Raw genomic sequence first — 25,347 nt, 5'->3', positions numbered from 1 at the left:
ACTCTTTTCGCACACTTCCTTCACCGTTTGTGACCTAACATTATTGTGCATGCGTATCAGTTCTATAAAAACGCTCCTTCGCCGTGAGGCATTGCGGCTAATTTACAGATACTGGTAAATTACAAGTCGCAACCGAAAGCAAACAAAACTGACTAGGACTGGAATGTAGAATTAAACAGGTAGATGCTTCTTTGAGATGTTCATGTGGATACATATAGTATGTACTGAGGACAAATAAGTCAGTGGGTTTTCCTATGGAAACGAAACTTGTGTTTCTAGATGTTTCCTGGAATTCATACTGTCAATGGTGGCGTGTGAACTCATTGCGAACGTGTGGGAACACCCACGGAGCGGTGGCCAGCCACAGCCCCTCCCTTGAGAGAACCCTTGCGCCCTCTGGCCTTCCGCAGCTTAAAATTCCCCAACCCCCCACTGCCGCATCCCTCCCGACTGGTTTTCCAAGGTTGGAAGTGAATTTGCGGTTGGAAAGTCCTCACTTTTAGTTTGTGACTTTGCACTGCACACCTAAATCCAGGCTGTTGTGGCTGTAAATCGAACCTGCGGTGTAAGCCGCGCGCACAGACCCGGGGCACCTCTGAGCTGGGTTCTTTTACCACAGGTTCTCCAAGTGTCCGAATGTTATTGTTGGCACAGCGCTGCACCTCCGGGCCTTATTTGGGTGGGGGCCTGTGCTGCTTGTAAACTAGTGTTTCTGTTCTGTTGAGGTATGGAATGTAAAGCAGTGGAGGGAAGTAATGAATCTCTGTTTGCATCAGCATGTTTATCGATAGTTTGGAAAATGGCATTTGTCATTTTTGAAGACCCTGGGACTTATTTTCAAGCCCATTGCGCCTCACTATTAATATGGAAAAAAGGGGACGTACCGGCAGCGCAAGGGGCTTGTAAAGGAGCCCCCAGTGTTTTGGTGTTCATGAACAGGTGTAGTTGCGCCAGTAAGAGGCTCAGTGTGCTGAGCTCCCACTAAAGAGCTACGGACGACCCGAATGTTACAGGCGAACCTCCCTGCAACTCATAACACAGAGCTCGGTAGTAATGTCCTCCAGCAGCGTAAACTGAACACTGAGGGCGGTACTTCCCATTAGCACCCTAAACTGGCCCAGCCTTTCCCTATTTGCTTTTTATTATTATTATTATGTTTGTTTTTTTGCAGTGTTATATAGCTCAAACTTTGCTCAATGGCTTTAGTGTACACTACATGAGAACCATATTCCTTACACGTTTTTGTGCATGATGACATTAAATAATTTGCCCAGAATCACGGGATCATGAGCCGAAGACGGCACTCCAGTCTGGATCCCCAGTTCCAATGCCGACAACTCTGGAAATGAGAGCCATTCATTTGGCTAGTAACACCCGTCAGCATGCTGAACCGGCTCAATCTTCATTTACAAGTTGATGAAATGAGGACCATCGAGCCGGGTTTTAACACCTTGACCGCGGCGCCGTTTCCGCGCCCTGTGCTGGACATTCCAGAACAGGGCGCGGTCGTGACGGAACCGTTCCGTCATCAGCACAGCTCAGCCGTGACTGATGACGGAACGGTTCCGTCATCAGCATCTAAGGGGTTAAAGCACATTGGCGGGGCGTGGCCAAGCAACATGGCCGACAGGACGTAAGCGCCGTCGGCTCCCGGCATGCCACCACTTTAATCCTGAAATAATATCCTTACAGGGCTCATAGACAAGAAATAAAGGTGTCCGCGAGCCTGGGCTGCGGCGGGCTATATCCTGACCCACTTTGGGGCTACTGGTTGGCGGAGGAGATGGCCCGGACTGTCCGGGGCCGTCAGAAATCGAGGCAAGGGACTGCGGCCTACCCCCGTAAGACGGTGGCGACTTGACGCTGGGGGGCCCACTGCCATCGGGACCTCCCGCAGCGAGAGAAACGGCAGGGACGAGGACATTGGAGTGTGTAGCCTGCAGCCGCCTGGTCTGTTGCGGAGGGAGCGGCCCGGCCTGTCCGTAGACGGGGCGGCAGTAAATTGAGGCCGGGGTCTGCGGCCTACATCCGCGGGATTAAAACGGCCGGGAGGCCCACTGCCATCGGGGCATCCTGCGGCGCAGAAAGTGCCGGGAACGGACCGGGCCCACTGCTGACTGGGGCCCCGAAGCAGAGAGATTCGCCTGTGGCTGCCGCCTCGGAGGAAGGATAGGCCCAGTCTGGGCAGAGGCGGAGTGGCCGTGGCTTGGGGCTGCGGCCTCCCCCTGCGGGACGCGGATAGCCTGACACCGAGGGGCCCACTGCCATCGGGGCTCCCAGAGGGGAAAGGAGTGACGGCGACAGAACAGGGCCCGCTGCCAGCTGGGGCACCGGTGTGGAGGGAGTCCCTTGAGGCCGCGTAATTCTGCGCAAGGATTCGGGGCTGTCGTCGGAGACGGCTGCACGGGGCGTGGAAGGCCCGAGGGAAGCGTCCGTAGCCCCGCGGGACTGCCCCCTGAAGAGGTGATACATCTTGGGAGACGCCCGTTATTGTAGGGGGCCTCAGAGATCTGCGGACTGCGAGGGGTCTGAAAGTTGGGCCCGTGTACCGAGACAGGTAAGCCCGGTAGATGGAGAGTAGGTGTGCCCTCTGACCCTTCTGTGCTGGACTGGTGGAGTGGTGGTTGGACGGAGGGGACGCCCCGTGGCGGCGGGATTTCCTGAGAGCCTGCAATTTCTTGAGGTGAGGCTGCGGTCCGTTGTGGAGTGTCACCCTGAGTGGCCTGGTATGAAGCTGCTGCCAGGGTTGATACGGCGGGAGAGTTCCTGGGAGCAGGCATAACGTGGAGAGAGACCGGGAGAGCTGCAGGGACAGAGCAGGAGCTACTGCAGATAACTGGACTACAGGGGGGTTGCTGGGGCCCTCTGGTAGACTGCCGCGTGCGCAGAGTGGGACTGCCTGGACGTGGCATTGGCACTGAGTCCTGCCATCGTGGACACTCCGAGAAGGGCCTTGGCGATGTGAGAGAATCGCAGTGGTGGGTTGAAGCGGACAGTGGGTGAGTTGGAACCTGGCAAATAGACCATGTGTCACCTTCATCTGCACGGGTTGTTGCGTGGGGCTCGAGGAACTTCCTTTGCCGCCAGGGGAACCTTGAGAGGACTTTTTTCTGATGTCCACGATGCATAAAGATAAAACGCCCCGGGCTTCGCAGCCCAACACTACAACGCAGTATACTACGCAGCGGCTCCCCTCGCAGAGGATTACGCGCCCGTCTGGCCAGGATGAGGGGGACCCGACTCCTGAAGAGCCCTCTCGGGGAGAACTGTTAAAGGCGATTCAGGGGTCCCATTCTGCCCTGGAGCGCCAAATTGAGACGGTATCAATCGACGTGAGTTTATTACGGACTGACCTGCGCAAAGTGGCCGACAAGGTTACGGATGCGGAGGGGAATATCACGCAATTGCATGGGGAGGTGGCGTCCCTAAAAAAAAAGGGTCTCGCAACTTACTGCCACGTCAGAGGCGCTGGAGGTGTTTCTTTTCTCTGTTGGGAGGTTCAGCCAGGTTTGGCAGATGGGGGGGCTATGCACGTCCTGGCACCATCATGGGAAGGGCATATCGGCTGGTTGTGTTGTTGCTAGTATTTTGCTCGTGGGGGGGGGGTCGGGCAGGGGTTGTTGAAGGGGAATGTTGTAGGCATCGCATGTATGACACTTCGGGCACGGAGTTGAAGGGACACTGAGGGTAGCGGTCTGTGGGGCGGCGGGATACATCGTCGAAAATGGGGTGCACGTTTATGAGCTGGAATGTGAGGACTAGGCACATGCACTAAACGATACAGAGTCCTTTCTTTGCTTCGTAGGCACGGGGACTCCATTGCATGTCTCCAGGAGACCCATCTTACAGACGAGGGGGCACAGAAGTGGGGTAAAAAGTGGCGAGGTCAGGTATTCCACTCCTCTTATTCTACGTATGCTAGGGGGGTGTTGATTTGGGTGGCGCCTGGGGTCCCATTCGCAGTCCAGGATGTAGAAGCGGAAATTCATGGCAGATACCTGCTTCTCAGGCCAAAATTAGATGGTAGGAACATCGTCCTTTTGAATACATACGCACCCAACGTGGATGATCCGGGCTTTTTTCGGGCTCTCCAGGACGTCCGGATTTACGATTTGGGGGCTCCAATTCTTAGGATGGGGGATTTCAATTGTGTTTTGGACCCGGTCCTAGATAGGTCCCCGCCACGAGAGTGCACAAAACCCCGAATGACTGCCCAGCTTCAGGAGGTCATGGAGAATATAGGGGCCATGGATATTTGGCATCAGACAAACCAGATGCAGCAAGTTTACACCTGTTTTTCCCCAACTCATAACATGTACAGTCGCCTTGATAGGGTTTTAGTTGCTAACGCGGAGATTAACATGTCCATAGAGGTGACACACCAGGCGCGCTTTTTATCCGATCGCTCCCCGGTGGCATGCATGGTACGATGGGGAACCCCGGTTTCCCGTCCAAGCACTTGGAGGTTTCCGGTGGATATCCTCCGTGACCAGGTGGGGAAGGCGCATGTGGAGATGGCCGTCGGTGACTATGTAGACCTTAATTGGGAGGAGAGTGGCCTATCGCCGGCCACCAAATGGAAGGCCCTAAAAGCGGTGGTGAGGGGATCCTGCATGGGACTCACATATGGAGTCCGGAAGCAGCTTCTACAGGATCTGCGGGCGGCAGAGGACGCACTATTAAATGTCCAAGTCGCTGCGGCTTCTGGCGACCTGCAGAGGGAAGAGGAGCACGCGGTCCTTGGTAAGGTTCATGATATTCTGGACCGCCTTGGCAAGTATACTCTTGGCCAATATAGACAGTGTCTCCATAGGGAAGGGGACAAGTCGGGGCGGCTCCTGGCTTGGATCCTTCGGAAAGAGCATACCCCGGAACGCAATATAGCTCTGCGAGATACCAATGGGGACGTGGTACATTCGGAGGGTGCCATCCTCGAGGCCCTTATCCCACCTCCAGCAGGTATACACTGCGGACCCAGACATATACGCGGCTTCTTATTCTCCTTATCTGCAGGGACTGACCCTGCCATCCCTCTCCAAAGCGGACCAGGAGGAACTGGATCTGGCACTAACGTTGGGTGAGGTGCAGGCAGCTTTGGCCCGCCTGCCGCGCGCGAAGTCTCTGGGGAGTGATGGATTCCCACCGGAGTGTTATCACGAGTTCGGAGACACATTGTCTCGTCTCCTCGTACAGGTCTTTGCTGAGGCCTTCGAGAACGGATCTCTCCCGCAGAACATGTCCAGTGGGAAGAAACGAAAGCTGTCCTATAGATTAATGCAATTGATGTTGGTGCTGGCAAGACGCAGGGTGGCTATCACTTGGATGGGTCAGAAGGCCCCGGAGATACCCACGTGGATCAGAGATGTGCAGGAATGGTCCCTAGCAGAAGAAACACATATGCAGAGCAGCAGGAGGGATGAGAAATTACAAGAGGACCTACTGGCCTGGCGAGCCATGTGTGTTACAGGATTGGGGGGGGGACGGGGACACACTTCCCACAGCGACTCTGCAGGGACGAGTGGCGAGCTATTCTCGCCACAGGAACGGGTTCTGAGGAGGAGGCGGGGAAGTCCCCTAGGGTAAAGCTAGTATACTATGTAGTGTAGGACTGGTTATGTACTCACAATGATGCTTATTTCTTGTACGTTATTCTGATATGCCTTCTGGGTGATCGTGTATCTCGGTGAAGCCTCTAGTCAACGAAAGTGCCTTAATGAGTCAGTCAATGTGAATACGTGCTGTTTTGATGCCATTTGGGGGGTTGTTTAGTGTCTGTACAATATAAAACTGAAAAAGAACGTGTTTTAAAAAAAAAAAAAAGCACATTGGCACACTGAACCGGCTCAATCTTCATTTACAGGTTGATGAAATGAGGACCATTGAGCCGGGTTTTAAAGCACATTGGCACACAGAACCGGCTCAATCTTCATTTACAGGTTGAACCATTGTGCTGGCTAATAACAGTTATCAGCATGCTGAATCAACTCAGCATTTTTTTATTTACCTGTTGCTAAAATTAGCACCAGTGAGTTGAGTAGCAATACTCCGTAGCAGTCCGAGTAGATTCAGAATGTCTATAAGTACCGGATTATGAAAGGAGGACCACTGAGCTGGTTAGTAATGATAATCAGCACACTCAGATGACTTAGTCTTTCTTTATTTAAAAGTTGATGCCACGAGCATGGATTTAGGTAGCAACATCCCTCGGCACGGCCGCTGAACCGAATGCTGTGATTGGTCAGGACAGTCGGGCTGATGGCGCTCACTACTCGTTTGCCTGCGATTTTATGTTCCATAAAAGTATATAGGTCGGGTATCGAAGGGATGGGACAGTTTCCCTGTTTCTACAACTGTGTTTGGGTGAGAGGAGGGGCAGCATTGATGGCCTCATTGCTCACATTCTGTGGGGTGTTAACCACTGTTAATTGCCCTTCCCCATAATATGTGTCCTCCTCCTCAGCATGGAGTGGAGTGGGCCTAATGTCAAGGTGATCAGTTAATACTTTCTCGGAGGGCATTAACCAGTTAGCGCTTTGTGCGGCCCTTTAATATGGCAGCTGCTAGAGAAAAATAGGTTTATTTTTGGCTGTATAAGAGTTTATATTATGGTATATGGGACTTCTTTCAATTGACATGAAATCGGCTTCCTCAAGTTAAGAGCAGTTTGCAGACACATAGTGGATTATCGGTGAATAGTGCAGGTATAAGAGAGGTGGGCGGTGTTTGGACACCTTTTCTGTGCTGAGCTTGTGGGAAGCGGCTGGGGTTCACTAGGTGCTTTTCCTGGCTGTCAGTAGGCACTGAAATCAGATGCCGCATAGAGACTGTTTGACAGATGAATTGGGAAACTTGAGCTCTAATCGCGGCATGGTGCCCCGCACACTGTGTGATACTGGACACATTTTTTAACGCTTCGGTTCCGTCCTTTGCCAAGGAACAGCAGCTCTTAGAAACGGGCGCGAATCTGGTGATTGGTGCTAGATGTCATGCCGTTTACTGCTGGATCTTATGTCATTCCCGACTTCTGAAAATGTGGCCCAGCGGTTATTATATGTGTAATTGAACGAGCCAAGTCCTAGCTCTACTGCTTGTAACTAGACTTGGTGTGTGTGATCTTAGGCACATCGCTAAAACTAAAAGGCTCTGAATCAGTCCTTGTAACAATATTACCCAACTCAAGGGTGCCTCCTTATCCCATCTCGCAGGATGGTAGGGAGGGAGGGCCCCACAGGCATGCCTGCCAAAGGTGTGTAGCTATGCGTCGCTCTCTCAGACACACACGCATTTTGGCAACAGAGTTGTGCTCCTGTCTCAGTCAGTTCACCTATGAAGTAAGTTTAAGTAATGCTGATCACTTTGAATGCCACATTGAGGGTGAAGCAGCACTATGTGTGTGGGTGAATACAGCGTGTAAGAGTTCGGCGTAACCAGCCTGTTTAAAAGATTGTGACTACGGGGCCCAAAGGCTACGTTTCGAGTGAAAAGTAATGCGCGTTTGATTACAACTGCACAAATTAATACAATGCAGTCCACTACCATGTTACATATAAGCAGCCTCTGCTCTGTTAGTGAGTTAGCAAGAAGTAATACGCATTAGTAAAAACCTAACTCCGGGACCCAGAGGCTATGTCTTATAGCAACCAAGACCTGCAAAAGGGGGGAGAAAGACTGAATATGAACCAAGCGTGCCCATGCTGAATAAAAACAGATGGTCCCTGAGCGACGTTGCTGGCTCCCGATAGCAAAACGCTCTGGGAGTAAACCTTTGAAAAGAAGCTGGGACATCCACAGGCCTTTGGCCAATTGCGTACTGAAGCCAGACGCAAAGGCCAATAGCGTGAGAACACAATATGCACTCCATTTGAAAAAAGCTGAAGTGATTCCAAGAGGCCGATTTCTTATCCAGCGCACGCGCGCTGCCATAGGCTCGACCTAAAAATCCACAATACTGTAATCAAAAAGAAGTTTTTAAAATGGTAGATAATAGCTTAGTTCAATGTAGATGGTAAATGCGACACTTTACTCTCAAAGTACCTGGGATGCGTCACGCAATGCAGACAAAAGGGTCGCAGGGAAGTTGATGCGCCATTTCTTACACTCAGGGGAGTGGTTGCGATGGTTTCTTACTGCAGCGCAGGCGAGGTGATGCGTCGCTTCCTTACTGTGTGGGGAGTTGAAGCATCGTTCTTACTGCGGCCCTGTGATGATGCGTCAAGATGATGTCTCGATGCGATGTGACGATCCGGTGCGATGCGACAAAATGGCGTTTTGGATGCGATGCGACAACGGAGATGCGATGCATGCACCCCAGATGGCCGTGCGGCAAAATCAATGATCTTTGGAGCCGCGACAGGCCATGAGACCCGCTTCTCCGGTGATGCGATGGAGGCACACGTCTACGGTTATGCGACACACTTCGTCTGCGATGCAACTGCGAACAGCTGCAGCAGGCTTCTTCAGCGATGCGACGGCAACTGCTATGGCGGCGACACGCTTCCTCGTTGTGTCGCGCTTCCACCTCCCAGAGACACGCAGACACTAGAGGTACCCAGAACAACAGCAGGCACCTCTCTGCAGGTAGAATTCCCAGCAAGGGAATTCTGGGGAGCTGGTGGTGAAGTCTTGTATCCCTGAGACTTCAAGCAGGAGGCAAGCACACTTCAAGCCCTTGGAAATTCTTCTTCAAGATAAAAGTTCACAAAGTTCCTTTTCTCCTTTCCTTGGCAAATAAGTAATCACTGCAAGCCAACCCCAGAAATAGCACAGCACCGGGGCAGTCTCCTCCTTCAGCTTCTTTGGATCTTCTCCTTGGCAAAGGGTTCGTCTGGATTCCCAGAAGTGATCTAAAGTTCTGGGGTCTGGGCCCCAATATTTATACTGCAAAATCCTTTATCCTCTGAATGCAGAGGGTGACTGTGCCCTGCCAAAACCAGTTCTGCCATCCTGGCTGCAGCTTCCTGGCAGGAGGTGGAGACAGCATTGTTTGAGAGCAGACCTGGCCCAGGTGGCTGAAAGGAAATCTCCTCTCCATTCTCTCTATTCTATGAGGGCTCAGGTCAGTGAAAGGAAATCCCCACCCCCTACTCTCTATTCAATGCAGGGCCTATTCAGCCCAGCCCTGACCGATCAGACTGCTGGAGCCAGGGCCCTCTCCAGCCCCCTGTCACTCTCAAACCAGACATTGAATTAAAAACCCTAGCAGAGATATGCTGGATGGTTAGGCAAGAAAATATCTACTTTCTAAAAGTGGTATTTTCAAACACAGAATGTAAAAATAACCCACACTCCAAGATGTATTTTAACATTCTGAGTTCAGGCATACTAAACTCGAATTTCTACCTTGTTCCCTAGGTCAGTTAGGATTATAAGATGTTATTGGAACAGGTAGCCTTGCAATAGTGAAAAACGAAGTTGGCTGTAATTCACTATCAGGACATGCCACACACATCTGCGCATGTCCTCCCTTTAACATACAATGCGCCCTGCCCATGGGCCTACCTTGGGGGTGACTAATATGTAGAAAAGGGAAGGTTTAGGGACTGACAAGTGTGTGTACTTGCCAAGTCGACATGGCAGTCCCAGAATGCACACAGGCTCTGCAATGGCAACCCTGAGCCATATTTTACAAGCTGCTTCTGTGGGTGGCACCATCAGTGCTGCAAGTCCACCAGCAGCATTTGATTTACAGGCCCTCGGCACACATGGTGCACTATACTAGGGTCTGACAAATAAATCAAATAAGCCAATCATGGAGTCACTAATCAAATACAACAACTTACAATAGGGAGCACTTGCACTTTTGCACTGAATAGCAGTGGCAAAGTGCCCAAAGCATCTAGACCAGCAAAAAAATAGCAAAACATAGGAGGCAACAGTGAAAAATAAAGGAAGGGAGACCCACGCCAATGGTGCCAGACGCCAATAAATACATTAATCAGTACCTGGTCAATGCTTGATCAAAGGGGCAAACACATAAAGAGAAAGTGAAGCATGCACGCACTGACCAATGAGAAGCAATGAAAAGAGAGTGGTAATGATCCAATCAGTGGGCAAGCACAAGCCCCTTTTTTAAATAAACAAAAGTGCGTCATTATTGATAGTGCATCTGCGCTTTCACAGAGGAGACCTAAAAAAAACAGAGTGCCCGAAAATCAAGAATGGAAGAATAGAAGTGTTGCGAGTTCCGTGTGAGGCCCACTGTAGTTTGCCCCTACATTGCCTAGCTGCAAACTTTGTAGGCAGCTTTTGTTTGCACATGGTACATACAGCACATTTGTTTTCCTGCCACGATATTATTCTAGAAACATTTGGCACAAGGATTTATTATTCAGTGCTTCTTCCTGGGACTCAGTCAGAACATTTCGTACAAGGTCGAACACCACCAAGCTCGGTTTTCCTCTGCATGGCATTTCTTAACATATAAACCAAGACTTGCCACTTTGAAAATAGAGAGGAGTAATTCTTGCAGAGAGAAGGTCCCGAGACGGGCACGCCAGTGCTGCCCAATCTAGGATGTTGGCCAACTAACTACAAATGCAAGGTATGGGGATCGGTTCTAATCCCAGAGATCTGATAGATCACTGTGTTCACATAGTGAAGGTAGGCTTAGGCAGATTTGTTACTCACCATAACAGGGGGTTTCATTGTATACAGTTTATCAGTCATGCCAATCACACTGCTAACTTGCATATGTTTTCTAATTGCAGAATAGTTGATTCATGATAGGGCACAATAGTTCCAAAAATTGAGTGAAATTTAATAGTGACTTTTCAGTTTGTTGTGGATATACATGAGTGAGAGAACGAAAGGTGATGATCTGTTATCACAGCTCCCTGGGAGGGGCTTGAGTGTTATGTTCTGGGGCGCCAATTCACCTGTTACTCTGGGAAGGTTAGGAGGGCAGGTAAGGCTGGGCTATTCAGGAGTTGGGCCCATCAGTACTGATGTAGTATGGTGACCCAGTCCCTACATGCTAACGTTCTATGATCCCAGGCATAGTTCTGTTTCGAAACAGAATCCCTGCAACAGAAGGAGCCAATCAGAGAGGCTCTAAAGAGGCTATCATCAATCAATCAATCAATCAGCAAATTTGTAGAGCGCGCTACTCACCCGCTAGGGTCTCAAGGCGCTTGGAGGGGGGGGGGGGAGGGGGTCGCTACTGCTCGAACAGCCAGGTCTTGAGTTGCTTTCTGAAGGAGAGATGGTCCTGGGTCATCCAAAGGTGGGTGGGGAGGGAGTTCCATGTATTGGCCGCCAGGTAGGAGAAGGATCTTCCTACGGCGGTGGATTTGCAGATTCGTGGGACGGAGGCGAGGGCGAGGCTGGCGGATCGGAGCTGGCGGGTGGGTGTGTAGAATGTGAGGCGGCTGTTGAGGTATTTCGGGCCAGTGTCGTGGAGAGCCTTGTGTGCGTGGGTGAGGAGTCTGAACGTGATCCTCTTGGTGACGGGGAGCCAGTGCAGGTCTTTCAGATGGGCAGAGATGTGGCGGTGGCGAGGGATGTCCAGGATGAGTCGTGCAGAAGCGTTCTGTATGCGCTGGAGTCTTTTCTGAAGTTTGGCTGTGGTTCCGGCGTAGAGGGTGTTCCCGTAGTCCAGACGGCTGGTGACGAGGGCCTGGGTGACCGTCTTTCTGGTTTCGGTGGGGATCCCCCGGAAGATCTTTCGGAGCATGCGCAGGGTGTTGAAGCAGGAAGACGAGACGGCGTTGACTTGCTAGGTCATCGTGAGGCAGGAGTCCAGGATGAAGCCCAGGTTGCGTGCATAGTCCGTTGGCTTGGGTGCGGTGCCCAGTGCAGGGGGCCACCAGGAGTCGTCCCAGGCGGAAGGGGATGGTCCGAGCATAAGGACTTCCGTCTTGTCTGAGTTTAGTTTCAGACTGCTGATCTTCATCCATTCCGCAACGTCTTTCATTCCTTCCTGGAGGCTGGCTTTGGCGGTGGCGGGGTCGTTGGTGAGGGAGAGGATCAGCTGGGTGTCGTCGGCGTAGTAGATGATGTTAAGGTTGTGTTGGCGTGCGATGGCAGCGAGAGGGCTCATTTAGACGTTGAAGAGGGTGGGGCTGAGTGAGGATCCTTGTGGGACGCCGCAGATGACTCTTCGGTGGCCGCGGATCGGAACGGGGGGAGGCGGACTCTCTGGGTTCTTCCGGCGAGGAACGAGATGATCCACTCCAGGGCCACTCTTTGGATTCCGGTGTTGCTGAGGCGCTGGATCAGGGTGCAGTGGCATACGGTGTCGAAGGCTGCTGAGAGGTCTAGGAGGATGAGTTTCCCCGTTGTCGAGGCGGGATCTGATGTTGTCGGTAGCTGCGATGAGAGCGGTCCCCGTGCTGTGATTTGCTCGGAAACCGGACTGTGATGGGTCGAGGGATCCGTTGGTCTCGAGGAAGGTGGAGAGTTGTCTGTTGACGGTCTTCTCGATGACTTTGGCTGGAAAGGGGAGGAGCGAGATGGGGCAGAAGTTCTTGAGGTCCGTTGGGTCCGTTGGGTCCGCGGTGGGTTTCTTCAGGAGGGCGCTCAGCTCGGCATGTTTCCAACTCTCCGGGAAGGTGGCGGATGCGAAGGAGCTGTTGATGATGTTCCGGAGCTGGGGTGCGAGGATGAAGTCGGCTTTGTTGAAGATCTGGTGTGGGCAGGGGTCGGTTGGGGAGCCGGAGTGGATTGTGTTCATCAGGCGGGTGGTGTCTTCGGTGCTGACAGGGGTCCAGTTGCAGAGGGTGGTGGTGGAGGGCGTTGGTTCGGTGGTTGGGTGCGTGGTCTGTAAGCCGAAGCTGTTGTGTATGTCGGCGATCTTGCGGTGGAAGAACGAGGCGAGTGAGTCGCAGAGGTCTTGCGAGGGTGTGATATCGTTGTTGCAGGCGCTGGGGTTGGAGAGCTCTTTAACGATGCTGAAGAGTTCCTTGCTGTTGTGGGTGTTGTTGTCCAGTCGTTCTTTGAAGGTTGTCCTTTTGGTGGTGCGGATCAGCTAGTGATGTTTGCGGGTGGCGTTCTTGAGGGCTGTCATGTTTTCTGTGGTCTGGTCATGGCGCCAGGCTTTCTCAAGGGTGCGGCAGGTTTTCTTGGAGTTTTTGAGGCTTTCCTGCTGCCGGATTTGCTGGGAGGGTTCTTCAGTGGTGCGAGGTCGTCGGCGCAGGTGGTGAGCCACTGTATGAGGTTGCGGGCTGCTTCGCTGGGGTCCGTCGTGTTGGAGGGTGGGTTCTGGCTGAGGACAGTGGTGAGCTGGTTGGCGGTGATCTTGCTCCAGTTTCTGCGGGGGGGCCTGCTGCGGGTGGTGGTGGGTCGTGGTTCTCCTGAAGTTGAAGTGGACGCAGCTGTGATCTGTCCAGTGTAGTCCGGGGGAGTGGCTGAAGGAGATGTGCTTGTTGGATGAGAAGACGGGGTCAAGCGTGTGGCCGGCGTAGTGGGTGGGGGTGTTCACCAGTTGCTTGAGTCCGAGGTTGGCGAGGTTGTCCAGCAGGGCGGCGGTGTTGCAGTCCTTGTTGTTCTCTAGGTGAAAGTTGAGGTCACCTAGGAGGATGTAGTCTGATGAGGGGAGGGCGTGTTGTCTGATGAAGTCTGCGATGGCTTCGCTGAATTGTGTGCGTGGTCCCGGGGGTCTGTAGATGAGGTCTGTAGATGAGAGTGGCTCTGAGGGTGGTCTTGGGGTCGGTGTGTATCTGGAAGTGAAGGTGCTCGGCGGCGGTGAGGGTGTCGGAGTTGGTCGTGATGCAGATGGTGTTTCTGTGAACGATGGCGATGCCTCCTCCGGTTTGGTTGGCGCGGTCCCTCCGGGTGATCTTGTAGCCATCCGGGATGGCTATGGCGATGTCGGAGGCTGAGGAGGCGTTCATCCAGGTTTCTGTGAGGAAGGTGACGTCTGGTGATGTTGTGTCGAGGAGGTTCCAGAGTTCGACGGCGTGCCTGTGGACGGAGCAGGTGTTGAGCAGGATGCACTTGAGGTGGTTGTTGCTGGTGCTCGGCTTGGCAGGTGCGGTGCAGGTTCGGAGGCAGGTGAATTGGCAGGCTTGGCAGGTGAAGGGTCCGTGGGTGCGTTTCGGGGTGGCTCGGTAGTAGGCGGGGTTCCGGCCGGCGTTGAGTGCGTGGAGGGTGGTGGAGTCGTAGGTCCGTCGGGTGGGCTGGCATCGTTGAGGACCAGGGTTCCTGGCGCTGGGCGTGGTCCAGGCGTAGACGGGCTTGCCGCAATCGGCGCGCCCGATGCCCGTACGCGCGGTCCCCGCCATTTATGGCGAAGTGGGAGGGAGGAGCAGGCGGGAGCGGGGCGGCGAATGGGGAGTGGGAGACAGGAGAGGGGGCGTGCCGCAGGAGAGCAGCGACAGGGAGCAGAGGGGGGGAAGAGCGGGAAAGCGGAGTGGGGGAGAGCGAGGGCAAGCCTGGAGATCGGGGCAAGCCAGGGCAAGCCTGGAGAGCAGGGGCCCTAAGGAGAGGTGGCAGCAAGAGGGCCAAGCAGGCAGCGGCAGCAGAATCCGGGCACACGGGGTCGGTGCGGTAGTGGTGTGACCGGGTCAAGGGTCACAGCTCACTGCTGCACGGTCCCCGCCATTTATGGCCAAGTGGGAGGGAGGAGCAGCTGGGAGCGGGAGACACGAGAGGGGGGCGGGGTCACAGGAGAGCAGCAGAGGGGAGCAGAGGGGGGAAAGAGTGGGAAAGTGGAGCGGGGGAGAGCGAGGGCAAGCCTGGGCAAGCCTGGAGATCGGGGCAAGCCTGGAGAGCGAGGGCAAGCCTGTAGAGCAGGGACCCTAAGGAGAGGCGGCAGCAAGAGGGCCAAGCAGAATCCGGGCACACGGGGGGCCGTGCGGTAGTGGAGTGACCGGGTCAAGGGTCTGCATCATGGGCGGGACAAAGACCTGATTGGTGGGTTAAAACAAAAGATGAGCCAATGAATAGAAACCAAGCAACTATGAATAGCAATGCACAAAGCCAATGGTAAGGGAAGGGCTGAATGCATTTCTAGGTCGCTTTCACCATGTCCCCAATATGCAGTTACAACCAGACAGACAGCTTTGCTGTCTGGCATGTTTCGAATTAAAAATGAAATCATGCTGCTTTGTATATATGGCCCCAATATGCTTGTAATACAAATCTTTAAAAAACGTACTTACATATGATATTAATAAAACAGTACAGGTGCTTCAGAGTGGGCATATATAATTTGGAAATATACAGAACCCATTTTTAGTAATGTATCATTCTTATTGGTGCAAAGGTAATATTGGCCTTGAATTACTGTAACCTCAACATACACTGAGGACTACAAAATGGAAAAGGGACAAAGAAAGAAAAGAAAACGCATTGGTATGGTGAAGTATTGGCCCACCAGCACGGCTATTAATTTTTTTTTATTTTTAAGCAGATGTGCACTTGCTCACTCACAGTGAAGAGAGCTGGAGTGGACTGGCCCCATTGCCTCAAGATGTATATTGCATTGAAGGGAAACAACAAATAAAGCCAAGTATGAGAGACCAATGGATGAAGAGGCAAAAACCAAAGCCACATGTATATTTTTTATTACACAAGACTAGTATAACAACTAAAGCCATCTCTAGGCCAGATCTAAAATTTAGATTAAAAAGGAATGGGAGACAGGGGTATGGAATTCCTGTGACTCGACACTCAGAACATATTGTTTGTAGACAAGGACATCAGGTTTTCATGTTTATTTTGTCCTTGTGGCCCAGCCACCTGCAGCTCAAACCCTTTGACTGCCAGTACCACATAGTTTATTAATGCAAAGGCTTTACTAATGGTGTGAACAAGAAAATGCTGTGAGCTCGGCTTGCACTATTGACAGTGCATACAAAATGTATTTCCACATTTGCAAAGTTTAACAATTTGAAGATCCCTATAATGCTCCCACAAAGCTATCTGATTAGATGCAAATGTTTGAAAAAGTCTGAAATCATGATTGACGAGTCTTTGCTTCCACAAAAAAACAAAGCAACTTGAAGAAAAAAATGTACTTAACTGGGCTATTTTAGGTACCATTTCTTTGAGGCATCGTTTCGAAAAATCGATTTAATACATACAAATATTTCCCAAAAATGCTAAACATGAAAATAAACAAGGATTGACAAAGACAATCGGTCTCGTGGTGATTGCCAGCCTTTTTGTTTAGTCAATGCATATTTTGCTTTGGCATAATTTTTATAAGAAGTTATTTATTTATTTATTTAAAACATTTATAGAGCGCAACTGTCGCCTGGCAGGCATCCTGGCGCTAGAGTAGCTTACTCCTAAGATAAAAAACAGTGGGAGAAAGATAAATGGTGAGAGGGGGGAATCTAGGGAAAAAGCCAAGTTTTTATTAGTTTGCGAAAAGGAAGGAGCTGTGAAGTGTGGCGAATGTCAGCAGGCAGACTGTTCCAGAGCTTTGCAGCCGCCACTCGGAATGATCTTCCTCCAATCCTGGCTCTCTTGAATCTGGGCACTATTACAAGTCGAGCGGTAGCGGATCGAAGAGCTCTGGTAGGGGTGTACCAGCTGAACATCCGTTGTAAAGGGATAGGTCCTAGCCCATGTAGTGCCTTAAAGACCAGACAGAGAGACTTGAAGGCAATTCGTTGCTTCAGGGGAAGCCAGTGCAGCTCGGCTAGGGCAGCAGTGGTTGAGGCTCTCCTGGACCATCCAAGTGCCAGTTTCGCTGCTGCTGATTGGACCCGTTGGAGACGGTCCAGCAGTACCAAGGGGGAGTCAAGCAAGAGAGCATTGCAATAGTCGATGCGACTAAGGATGGTGCACCTGACTATCTGTGCTCTGGCGGAAAGTGGAAGTAGTGGCAGAATTTTACGCAGTGATCTCAAAAGAGCAGAGCAGGTGGCAACTGTTCTCGAGACCTGTGTTTCCATGCTCAGCTTATTATTCAGCATGACGCCCAAATTCCGCACACTGGCCACAGGTGACGGGTTGTCCGAATTTTCCGGAAGCCAGAAATCCGCAGGCAGGGGGCGAGGTATGCGGCTGGCTGGGCAGAACAGAACCTCGGTCTTAGAGGAGTTAAATTGGAGGGAGTTGTGGTGTAGCCAGCCGGCAGTGTCTCTCAGACAGTCGTGGAATGCTTCTAAAGTTATAGAGTCTTCACCCTCCCAGGAAACAATAAGCTGGGTGTCGTCTGCGTAATTTACTGTGGTCATGTTATGTGATTTAATGAGAGAAACCAGTGGTAGTAAATATACGTTGAAGAGAATCGGACTGATAGAAGAACCCTGGGGTACACCGTGAGGGACTGGGGAAAAGGCAGATTGATAGGGGGGGAGGGATACAGCCTGTTTCCTGTCGCTGAGAAAAGAGTGGAACCAGAGCAGGGCAGAGCCATCAACACCCGCCGCTCTCAGCCTTTCTAGCAGGATCACGTGGTTGACAGTATCGAATGCGGCAGACAGGTCCAGCAGGATCAAGGCCGCCGCCTGGCCCCTGTCTGCCCGCACTCGAAGTTCTTCCATGGCCGTAAGTACAGCTGTTTCCGTGCCGTGGGCTGGACGAAATCCAAATTGGAAAGCGTCCAGAACGTGATTCTGCTCGAGGTAAGATGATAGGCAGGTGCTGACCCATTGCTCCACCACTTTCGCCGGAAAAGGCAGAAGCGATATGGGACGAAAATTAGAAAGGCATTCTGGATTCAGGGATGGTTTTTTCAGCAGCGGGGTGATTAATGCTTGAATCCAGGGGTTAGGAACCACTCCACTGCGGAGAGATTGGTTACAGATCCTTCGCAGAGTGTGGAATAGCTCGTGCCCATAGGCTTTCCAAATTTTTGGGGGGAGTGGGTCAAGAGGGGACCCAGAGGTGATGCTCAGTGCCAGTCGTTCAAAGTCTGCTTCGGGAATCTGGGGGAGAGCCAGAAGACTTTCCCTGGCCAAGCCGACTGGACTGGGGGTGTAATGTGCAGGGCTGGTAGCATGAGAGGTAGGCGGGTGTTGGGATAGAGAGGATCCCATGTTTTTGATGATTGTCCTAATTTTATCCAGAAAGAACTCTGCGAGGTTATCACAGAGCGTCTGGGATGGAGGAATAGTTTTTTTCGTACAGTCCGGATGTAGGAGATTCTCTAAAATTTGAAATATGTTTTTTGAACTGTTAGCTGCATTGACAATAGTAGAGCAGTAATAGTCCGATTTACTCACTCTAATGGCCGCTTTGTATTCGAAAAGTTTGTTTTTCCACAGGGTTTTGTTGGTGTCACAGTAGCCGTGTCTCCACTTCCTCTCGGCCTGTTTACAAGCTGACTTGAGGGTTTTAAGGGAATCGGTAAACCAGGGAGCAGATCTTCGTCCTTTAGAAGTACCTTGTTTCAAAGGAACGATGGAATCCGTAATAGATGTTATCCTGCTACTGAAGGTGCTATAGTTGTTTTCCACCGAGCTAGTGGGGGAGACACTGTCATCTACATTAAAGACTGGGGTGGCCGAGCCGGGCTTTCCAAGAGCTTTCCAGTTCCGGTAAGTAAATTCGGCTGGACGACAGTTTTTGGGCTTGTAAGCGGGGGTACTAGTGATATATATTTTGATGAGTGCATGGTCAGTCCAACTCATAGGCAGAATGTTGCCCACTTGTGTTAGGCCTGCACTCGAGAAAATAAGGTCTAGTCGATTACCAGCAGAGTGGGTTGGTTGCCGGATTAGTTGGTGAAGCCCCACACTGTCACAAGAAACCAAAAGGTTATGTAGTGCAGTGTCAAGGTTACCATTAGGCCAAAGATTAAAATCTCCCGCAATGATTAGTTTGTTATGGGAGGTTGCCATATTGGTAAAAATTGTAAGTAGTGCTTGTTGTTGCGAAAGGGAGAAGGCTCCGGGGGGCCGGTAGCAGATTATGACCGTAAAAATATCTCCCAAGTGGCAGTTAATGGCCAGACCAAGGAGCTCGACCCCAGGTACAGGGTCTATGTTTATAGTGTCGACCGTCCAGGAGGCACGGAATATAATACCGACTCCGCCCCCACGGCCCTTAGGTCTAGGGAGGTGCAAGATGTTAAAGTTGGGTGGGCAGGCGGATGCGAGATCAATATTACAATCGGCCTGCGTCCAAGTCTCGGTTAGAAACAGGACATCAAGATGGTGTGATTCTATAAGGAGACTGATCTCCGTCGCGTGTTTAGGTAAAGATCGGACGTTCAGTAAGCCTCCGGTGATCAGGCCCGTATGGGAGAAGTCAGTCAGGGGAAACGCAGTGTCCTCAAAAGAGAGCGTACCTTCTGATGCGGAACCTTGTAATTCAAGCAGTGTGTCTCGGGAATAGCGTGGGGGCAGCGAGTCGATTTGGCCAGAGGTGGAGGCGCTGGTCGCGATCTCGTCGCGGACGAGCGCAGACGAGCTTGCCTTTAGCGCGCTGCCGGCGCGCCCGCTGCGCTCGTCCGCTGCGCTTCCGATATTGACACATGGCTTATAGTGGCAACTGATGACGTTGGAGGGGGCGTGGCCAGCAGATGTGGGCGTGGCTACACTCTCCCTCGGCGTCCCAATGGCGCCCAGAAAGCAGCGTTGTGGGGGCCAAGCAGTACCAGCTCGTTGTCAGCTGTACTGCGGAATCAGGGTGAGTGCAAAGTTACAGCAGTGCAAGTTTTCCGATTTTAAAATACACAGCAATACACAAAATGATTAAAATAGGCTCAGACAAAAGCTCCCGGCTTTCCGCCTCAGGAGTAGCACGTTAATAGCGCGACGCTCGTTTTCAGCGCGCTTTATATGATGCGAAGGCGGGGGCGTGGCCAGCAGATGTGGGCGTGGCTACACTCTCCCTCGGCGTCCCAATGGCGCCCAAAAAGCAGCGTTGTGGGGGCCAAGCAGTACCAGCTCGTTGTCAGCTGTACTGCGGAATCAGGGTGAGTGCAAAGTTACAGCAGTGCAAGTTTTCCGATTTTAAAATACACAGCAATACACAAAATGATTAAAATAGGCTCAGACAAAAGCTCCCGGCTTTCCGCCTCAGGAGTAGCACGTTAATAGCGCGACGCTCGTTTTCAGCGCGCTTTATATGATGCGAAGGCGGGGGGCGTGGCCAGCAGATGTGGGCGTGGCTACACTCTCCCTCGGCGTCCCAATGGCGCCCAGAAAGCAGCGTTGTGGGGGCCAAGCAGTACCAGCTCGTTGTCAGCTGTACTGCGGAATCAGGGTGAGTGCAAAGTTACAGCAGTGCAAGTTTTCCGATTTTAAAATACACAGCAATACACAAAATGATTAAAATAGGCTCAGACAAAAGCTCCCGGCTTTCCGCCTCAGGAGTAGCACGTTAATAGCGCGACGCTCGTTTTCAGCGCGCTTTATATGATGCGAAGGCGGGGGCGTGGCCAGCAGATGTGGGCGTGGCTACACTCTCCCTCGGCGTCCCAATGGCGCCCAAAAAGCAGCGTTGTGGGGGCCAAGCAGTACCAGCTCGTTGTCAGCTGTACTGCGGAATCAGGGTGAGTGCAAAGTTACAGCAGTGCAAGTTTTCCGATTTTAAAATACACAGCAATACACAAAATGATTAAAATAGGCTCAGACAAAAGCTCCCGGCTTTCCGCCTCAGGAGTAGCACGTTAATAGCGCGACGCTCGTTTTCAGCGCGCTTTATATGATGCGAAGGCGGGGGGCGTGGCCAGCAGATGTGGGCGTGGCTACACTCTCCCTCGGCGTCCCAATGGCGCCCAGAAAGCAGCGTTGTGGGGGCCAAGCAGTACCAGCTCGTTGTCAGCTGTACTGCGGAATCAGGGTGAGTGCAAAGTTACAGCAGTGCAAGTTTTCCGATTTTAAAATATACAGCAATACACAAAATGATTAAAATAGGCTCAGACAAAAGCTCCCGGCTTTCCGCCTCAGGAGTAGCACGTTAATAGCGCGACGCTCGTTTTCAGCGCGCTTTATATGATGCGAAGGCGGGGGGCGCGACCAGCAGATGTGGGCGTGGCTACACTCTCCCTCGGCGTCCCAATGGCGCCCAGAAAGCAGCGTTGTGGGGGCCAAGCAGTACCAGCTCGTTGTCAGCTGTACTGCGGAATCAGGGTGAGTGCAAAGTTACAGCAGTGCAAGTTTTCCGATTTTAAAATACACAGCAATACACAAAATGATTAAAATAGGCTCAGACAAAAGCTCCCCGTTGTTATTGTTGTGGGAGCTGCTGCACCCTCTTCAATGTAAAGAAAACATTGGCTAAGTGTGAAAATGTTTTTGTCTGAAAAAACACACATTGTCATAGTAGTCTGTGATGGGGCGGTGGGCCACGAGGATCACAATACTGACATGCCCTCGGACTGGTGGTCCGCAATGCCTCTGACCCCCCTTTCTGTCGTCCCTGTACAGACTGCTGCCTCTGCACTAGGGGACTGGCGTTCACAGGAGGACTACGGTGTGTGGGACTACAATGAGGAATATGGACACGGTCCCTTTAACCCGAGGAGTCAGGACGGCGAGGCCACGCCCACCGTCAACGCGGAAGATCCAAAAGCCGGAAGAGCGCCGGAGAAGACGGACGGCGTTTCCCTGGAGGCGGATGGTGTGTTGGCGTGGAGGCGGAGAGCGGTGCAGTCGGAGATCCCAGGAGAAGAATACGGAGAGAGCCCAGCGGTCGACAAGCCAGGAGGCCACCGGTTTGGCGCTTCGCCCTGCCACGGTCCCACGGGAGGAGCGTGGCTGGACAAGGTACGGGGTGCAGTTGCGGGCTGGGTGGGACGGAGTGAGCCGCGGCGCCCTCGAAACCCAGTGTAAATTTTGTACAGTTGAGACCCCTTCCCCTCACGAGCACCACGGACGGCGGGGTGTTGTTGTGCACTTGGTTTCCCTCACTCCCCGGGCCCTTTGCAGTCCTGTGTGGACACCCCAGTGACTGTGTTCTTTCTTTTCCTTGCTTTTTGGGGAGTTCACCGGAGTTACGAGGCACTCACAAGATCGACGCCTACTCGACTTCCGACCTGAGCAGCCCTGCATCATTCTGGCTAGTCCCGGATTTCCAAGAGGAGTCAGAACGGAGACCTCTGACTTCGCAAGACTGAGAGCTACTACTAAGAGAAGAAAAGCATATCTTAAAATAAAGCCGTCTCTACGTGCACTATTTCCTGACTCTGCCTCTTTTGAACCCGATCAGAGCATTGCTGATTCACCTTCCCCTGTGGGCCCCGCTCCTACCCCCTCACATAGTCCCACTGAAGAAAACTACTTTCTGTGGCTATATACTCCTTCTCCTTTATTTAAGAGCATAATGCCGTCACTGAGAGTAAAGTTAGCAGGTACAGATATATATTTAAATAATTTTAATTAAAAACAAAAGATCTCAGTTAACGGTTGATGTAATTAGGGTCCCAAATTTTAAAGAAAGTCACAAAAAGGCACCCATGGGATATATCTGTGCGTCACTGCAGATCTACAACTTCAATTAATTCACAGGAATTTACCGAAGTAGGCCTGATAACTATACTTCTAGCAAACATTTTATATTTATTACTACAATACAGTACCTTATTTCCCCACCCAGGAAAAAGTTTTACTTCTGCTCTTCCCAGGAGTAAATGTCTAACCTTTCCCAGTGTGGGAGGAGATTAGAGAAGAGCTGGTGGAAACCCTTCAACATGCAAGTTTGTATGTGTGCACAGATTCTTAAGGTTATTCCAAACCTGGACCTACCAATTCTTGCTACATCTAGCCACATATGTAAATTTGCTGAAAGGTTGCACCATCAGTAAATGGTTAGAATACAAACCCTGCTATAACAGGATTAATGGCATAATCAGAGAGGTTATCAGAGCTCTGGGCTAATTTGTCCCCCGCATGGGACCAAAGCGACAAGTAAATTTCTTTTTACAGAGCAAGTAGATTTATGACGCATTCTGTCCCATGGACAAGCAGATATCTTATAAAATCCCACTCCCCTGAGAGACCATAAAACTAACATGCAAAATAAAATAGTTAAACATTAGAAAAGTTAAATAATTTGTCAAATCTCAGACTTCCTTTTTATAAATCATTACTTTGCCCTAAAAGAGATACTGAAAATAGATACCTTATGCTCCTGTGTTGCCTCTCCGATTGGAACCACATTGTGACTCTTGTGGTCCTTCGACATGCTGCACACCACACAGATGGGTTTCTGGTCATTTTGGCAGAACAGTTTCAGCTTCTCTTCATGTAGTCGGCACAAATTTTCATCTTGGCAAGTTGTGCTGGGATTGTGAAGTTGTTTTGCAATTTCAACCATGCGCGTCAGCTGCCTTACAGGCCTGAGAGTTACTTTTGGAGAAGTTTTTCTGCATTGCGGACAGGGGAAGTTTGTATGCAATCTTTCCCAGCATCGAGTAATACAGGACTTACAGAATGCATGCCCGCACTCCACAGACACAGGCTCTTTAAAATAATCCAGACATATTGAGCAGGTGGCTTCTTCTTCCAGACTTTGTATGTGGTTTGCTGCAGCCATGTTTCTGTTGAGTGTAAACAGAGGTGAACTTGAGCACACACAATAGTCATAAAAAGAATAAATGTACCAAAACAGACCCATCCCCACAACATAACTGGTTACCAATGAGCACACAGTTGAGACCTAAAATGCATTTTTCATACATCTACATTATAGCCACGAATAGTGATGATTATATTGATTAGATGAAGGTGAACAACTATGCTTCTTTTGAACAGTGACTACCCTAAACAGCATAGGACATGAAGGTCAGCTTAGAATGCTTCCCGTTTGGGGTCCTGCTAAGAACAGAGTGAGGGTGGTTTAAATCGTCTGTGAAACAGGTGGGGTATGGACTGGGTGAATGTTACCACTGCACCTGCTGGTTATGCCTTTGTGGTGCTTTTAAAAACGGAGCATACTTCATGAACATCAGCGTCTGTCCCTTGATTAGTAAGTGACACATATGGAGTCAGGGGATGTGGGAAACAGATACAGCCCATATTGCTCTAGTGATGCTTCAAGAAACTTTCATGGTAGAAGAAATACATGAAGAGGGATAAATTGGAAGAGAAAATATATTCTATTCTACTTGGTTTTTGTGGAGCGCATGGCTGCCATGTCAAAGCTTCCCAGAGCTAATTCACCAACTCGGATTAAGACAGCACCAATCTAGAACAGATGTTGTCAATAGTTTCCTGAACTTTACTTCGGACTGTTCAAATTTCAGGGATATGGTGAGGATGTTTCGGTACACAATTATAAATAGAACTGCGCCCGTATCTTGCTCTTCTGATCACAGGGACTTTCAGAAGTTCAGGAGAGAGTGACCGAAGTTTTCGTGTGGGAGCTTAAGGGAAGATCACATTTGAGATGATTGGAGGACTGCTGCCATGAATTATCTTATGGGTTAATCACAGGGCTTTGAATTGAATCCTCTTTTGTACGGACAGCCAATGTAAGGCTACCAACGCCAGGCTTGCTGACTGATATTTGGGTATTTTGCATAAAACTCTAGCGGCGGCATTCTTGACTACCTGTAGTCTTTTAATAACATACTATAGACTTCCAATGTACAGGGTGTGTGCATAGTCTAGCCTATAACAGACAATACTCTACACCACTACTCTCTTCGTAGACAGAGGAAGCCATTTAATACATTTCTTCAAGGATCGAAGGATGCCAAAGCAGACTCCTGAGAGTTTGCAGGCCTGAGTTTCAATATTAAGCCTGACCTCAATCCAGAGTCTCTTTAAGGTATGTGTTGGTTTGATCTAATTGCTCTGGCCAATCAATTTCTAACCATTTTGAGGGGTTGTTTCCCAGAAGGAGGACTTCAGTCTTTCCGCCATTCAATTTAAGCGAATTAACACACCATCCATTCAGTGACCTTTGTTACGCATTGGCCAAGCTGGGAATGGGTATGATTAGGTATGGGGTTGATTGCTATAATAATTTGCTTGTCTGCATACGATACTAGGTCCAGGCCAAATGACCGAATGATCTCCGCCAAAAGGCAGACATAAATATTGAAAAGCATGGGGTTCAGGGAGGAACCCTGAGGTACCAGCAGTTAAGCCTTAGGGCATGTATGCCTGCCACATGGCACACGAGCCTCTTTTGGGGGGGCCAGAGGGTGTCAAAGTGACACCCCCTGCACCCTTGTGAAATTCGGTATTTACCGATTTGGTAAATACCGAATCGGTAATGCCCATTCATTCCTATGGGCTTCAAAGCCCATCAGTATTTACCGAATCGGTAAATACCGAATTTCTCCGATTCAGTATTCCAGCACATCTGGAATACCTACATACCCACCCCTCTGATTTACCGATTCTTAATTACCGAATCGGTAAAATTCGGTAATAAAGAATCGGTAAATCAATCCTACCTACATCTGACCCTAAAGCATCTTCTTGAAGATAGGGTTTAATCAGAGGGAAAAGGTAGTGAAGACCTCAATCAGAAGTCAATGGAGCTTAGCAAAAGTGG

The 25,347-nt window shown here is 50.7% G+C and overlaps 1 protein-coding gene across 1 annotated transcript in view; it reads right to left on the bottom strand.

The window, feature by feature from the left end:
* LOC144756222 (uncharacterized) overlaps positions 1-25,347 on the bottom strand; it is a 126,851-nt gene that overhangs the window by 76,036 nt on the left and 25,468 nt on the right. Inside the window, exon 2 of the mRNA XM_078645837.1 lies at positions 22,963-23,380. Coding sequence (XP_078501963.1) covers positions 22,963-23,376 — 414 coding nt within the window. The 5' untranslated portion in view covers positions 23,377-23,380. The remainder of the gene's footprint in view (positions 1-22,962; positions 23,381-25,347) is intronic.

The sequence above is a fragment of the Lissotriton helveticus genome, chromosome 5_1 (genome assembly GCF_964261635.1).
Source record: "Lissotriton helveticus chromosome 5_1, aLisHel1.1, whole genome shotgun sequence".
Classification (NCBI taxonomy): domain Eukaryota; kingdom Metazoa; phylum Chordata; class Amphibia; order Caudata; family Salamandridae; genus Lissotriton; species Lissotriton helveticus.
The sequence above is the reverse complement of the archived record's forward strand: the minus strand, read 5'-3'. Positions and strand labels throughout refer to the sequence as shown.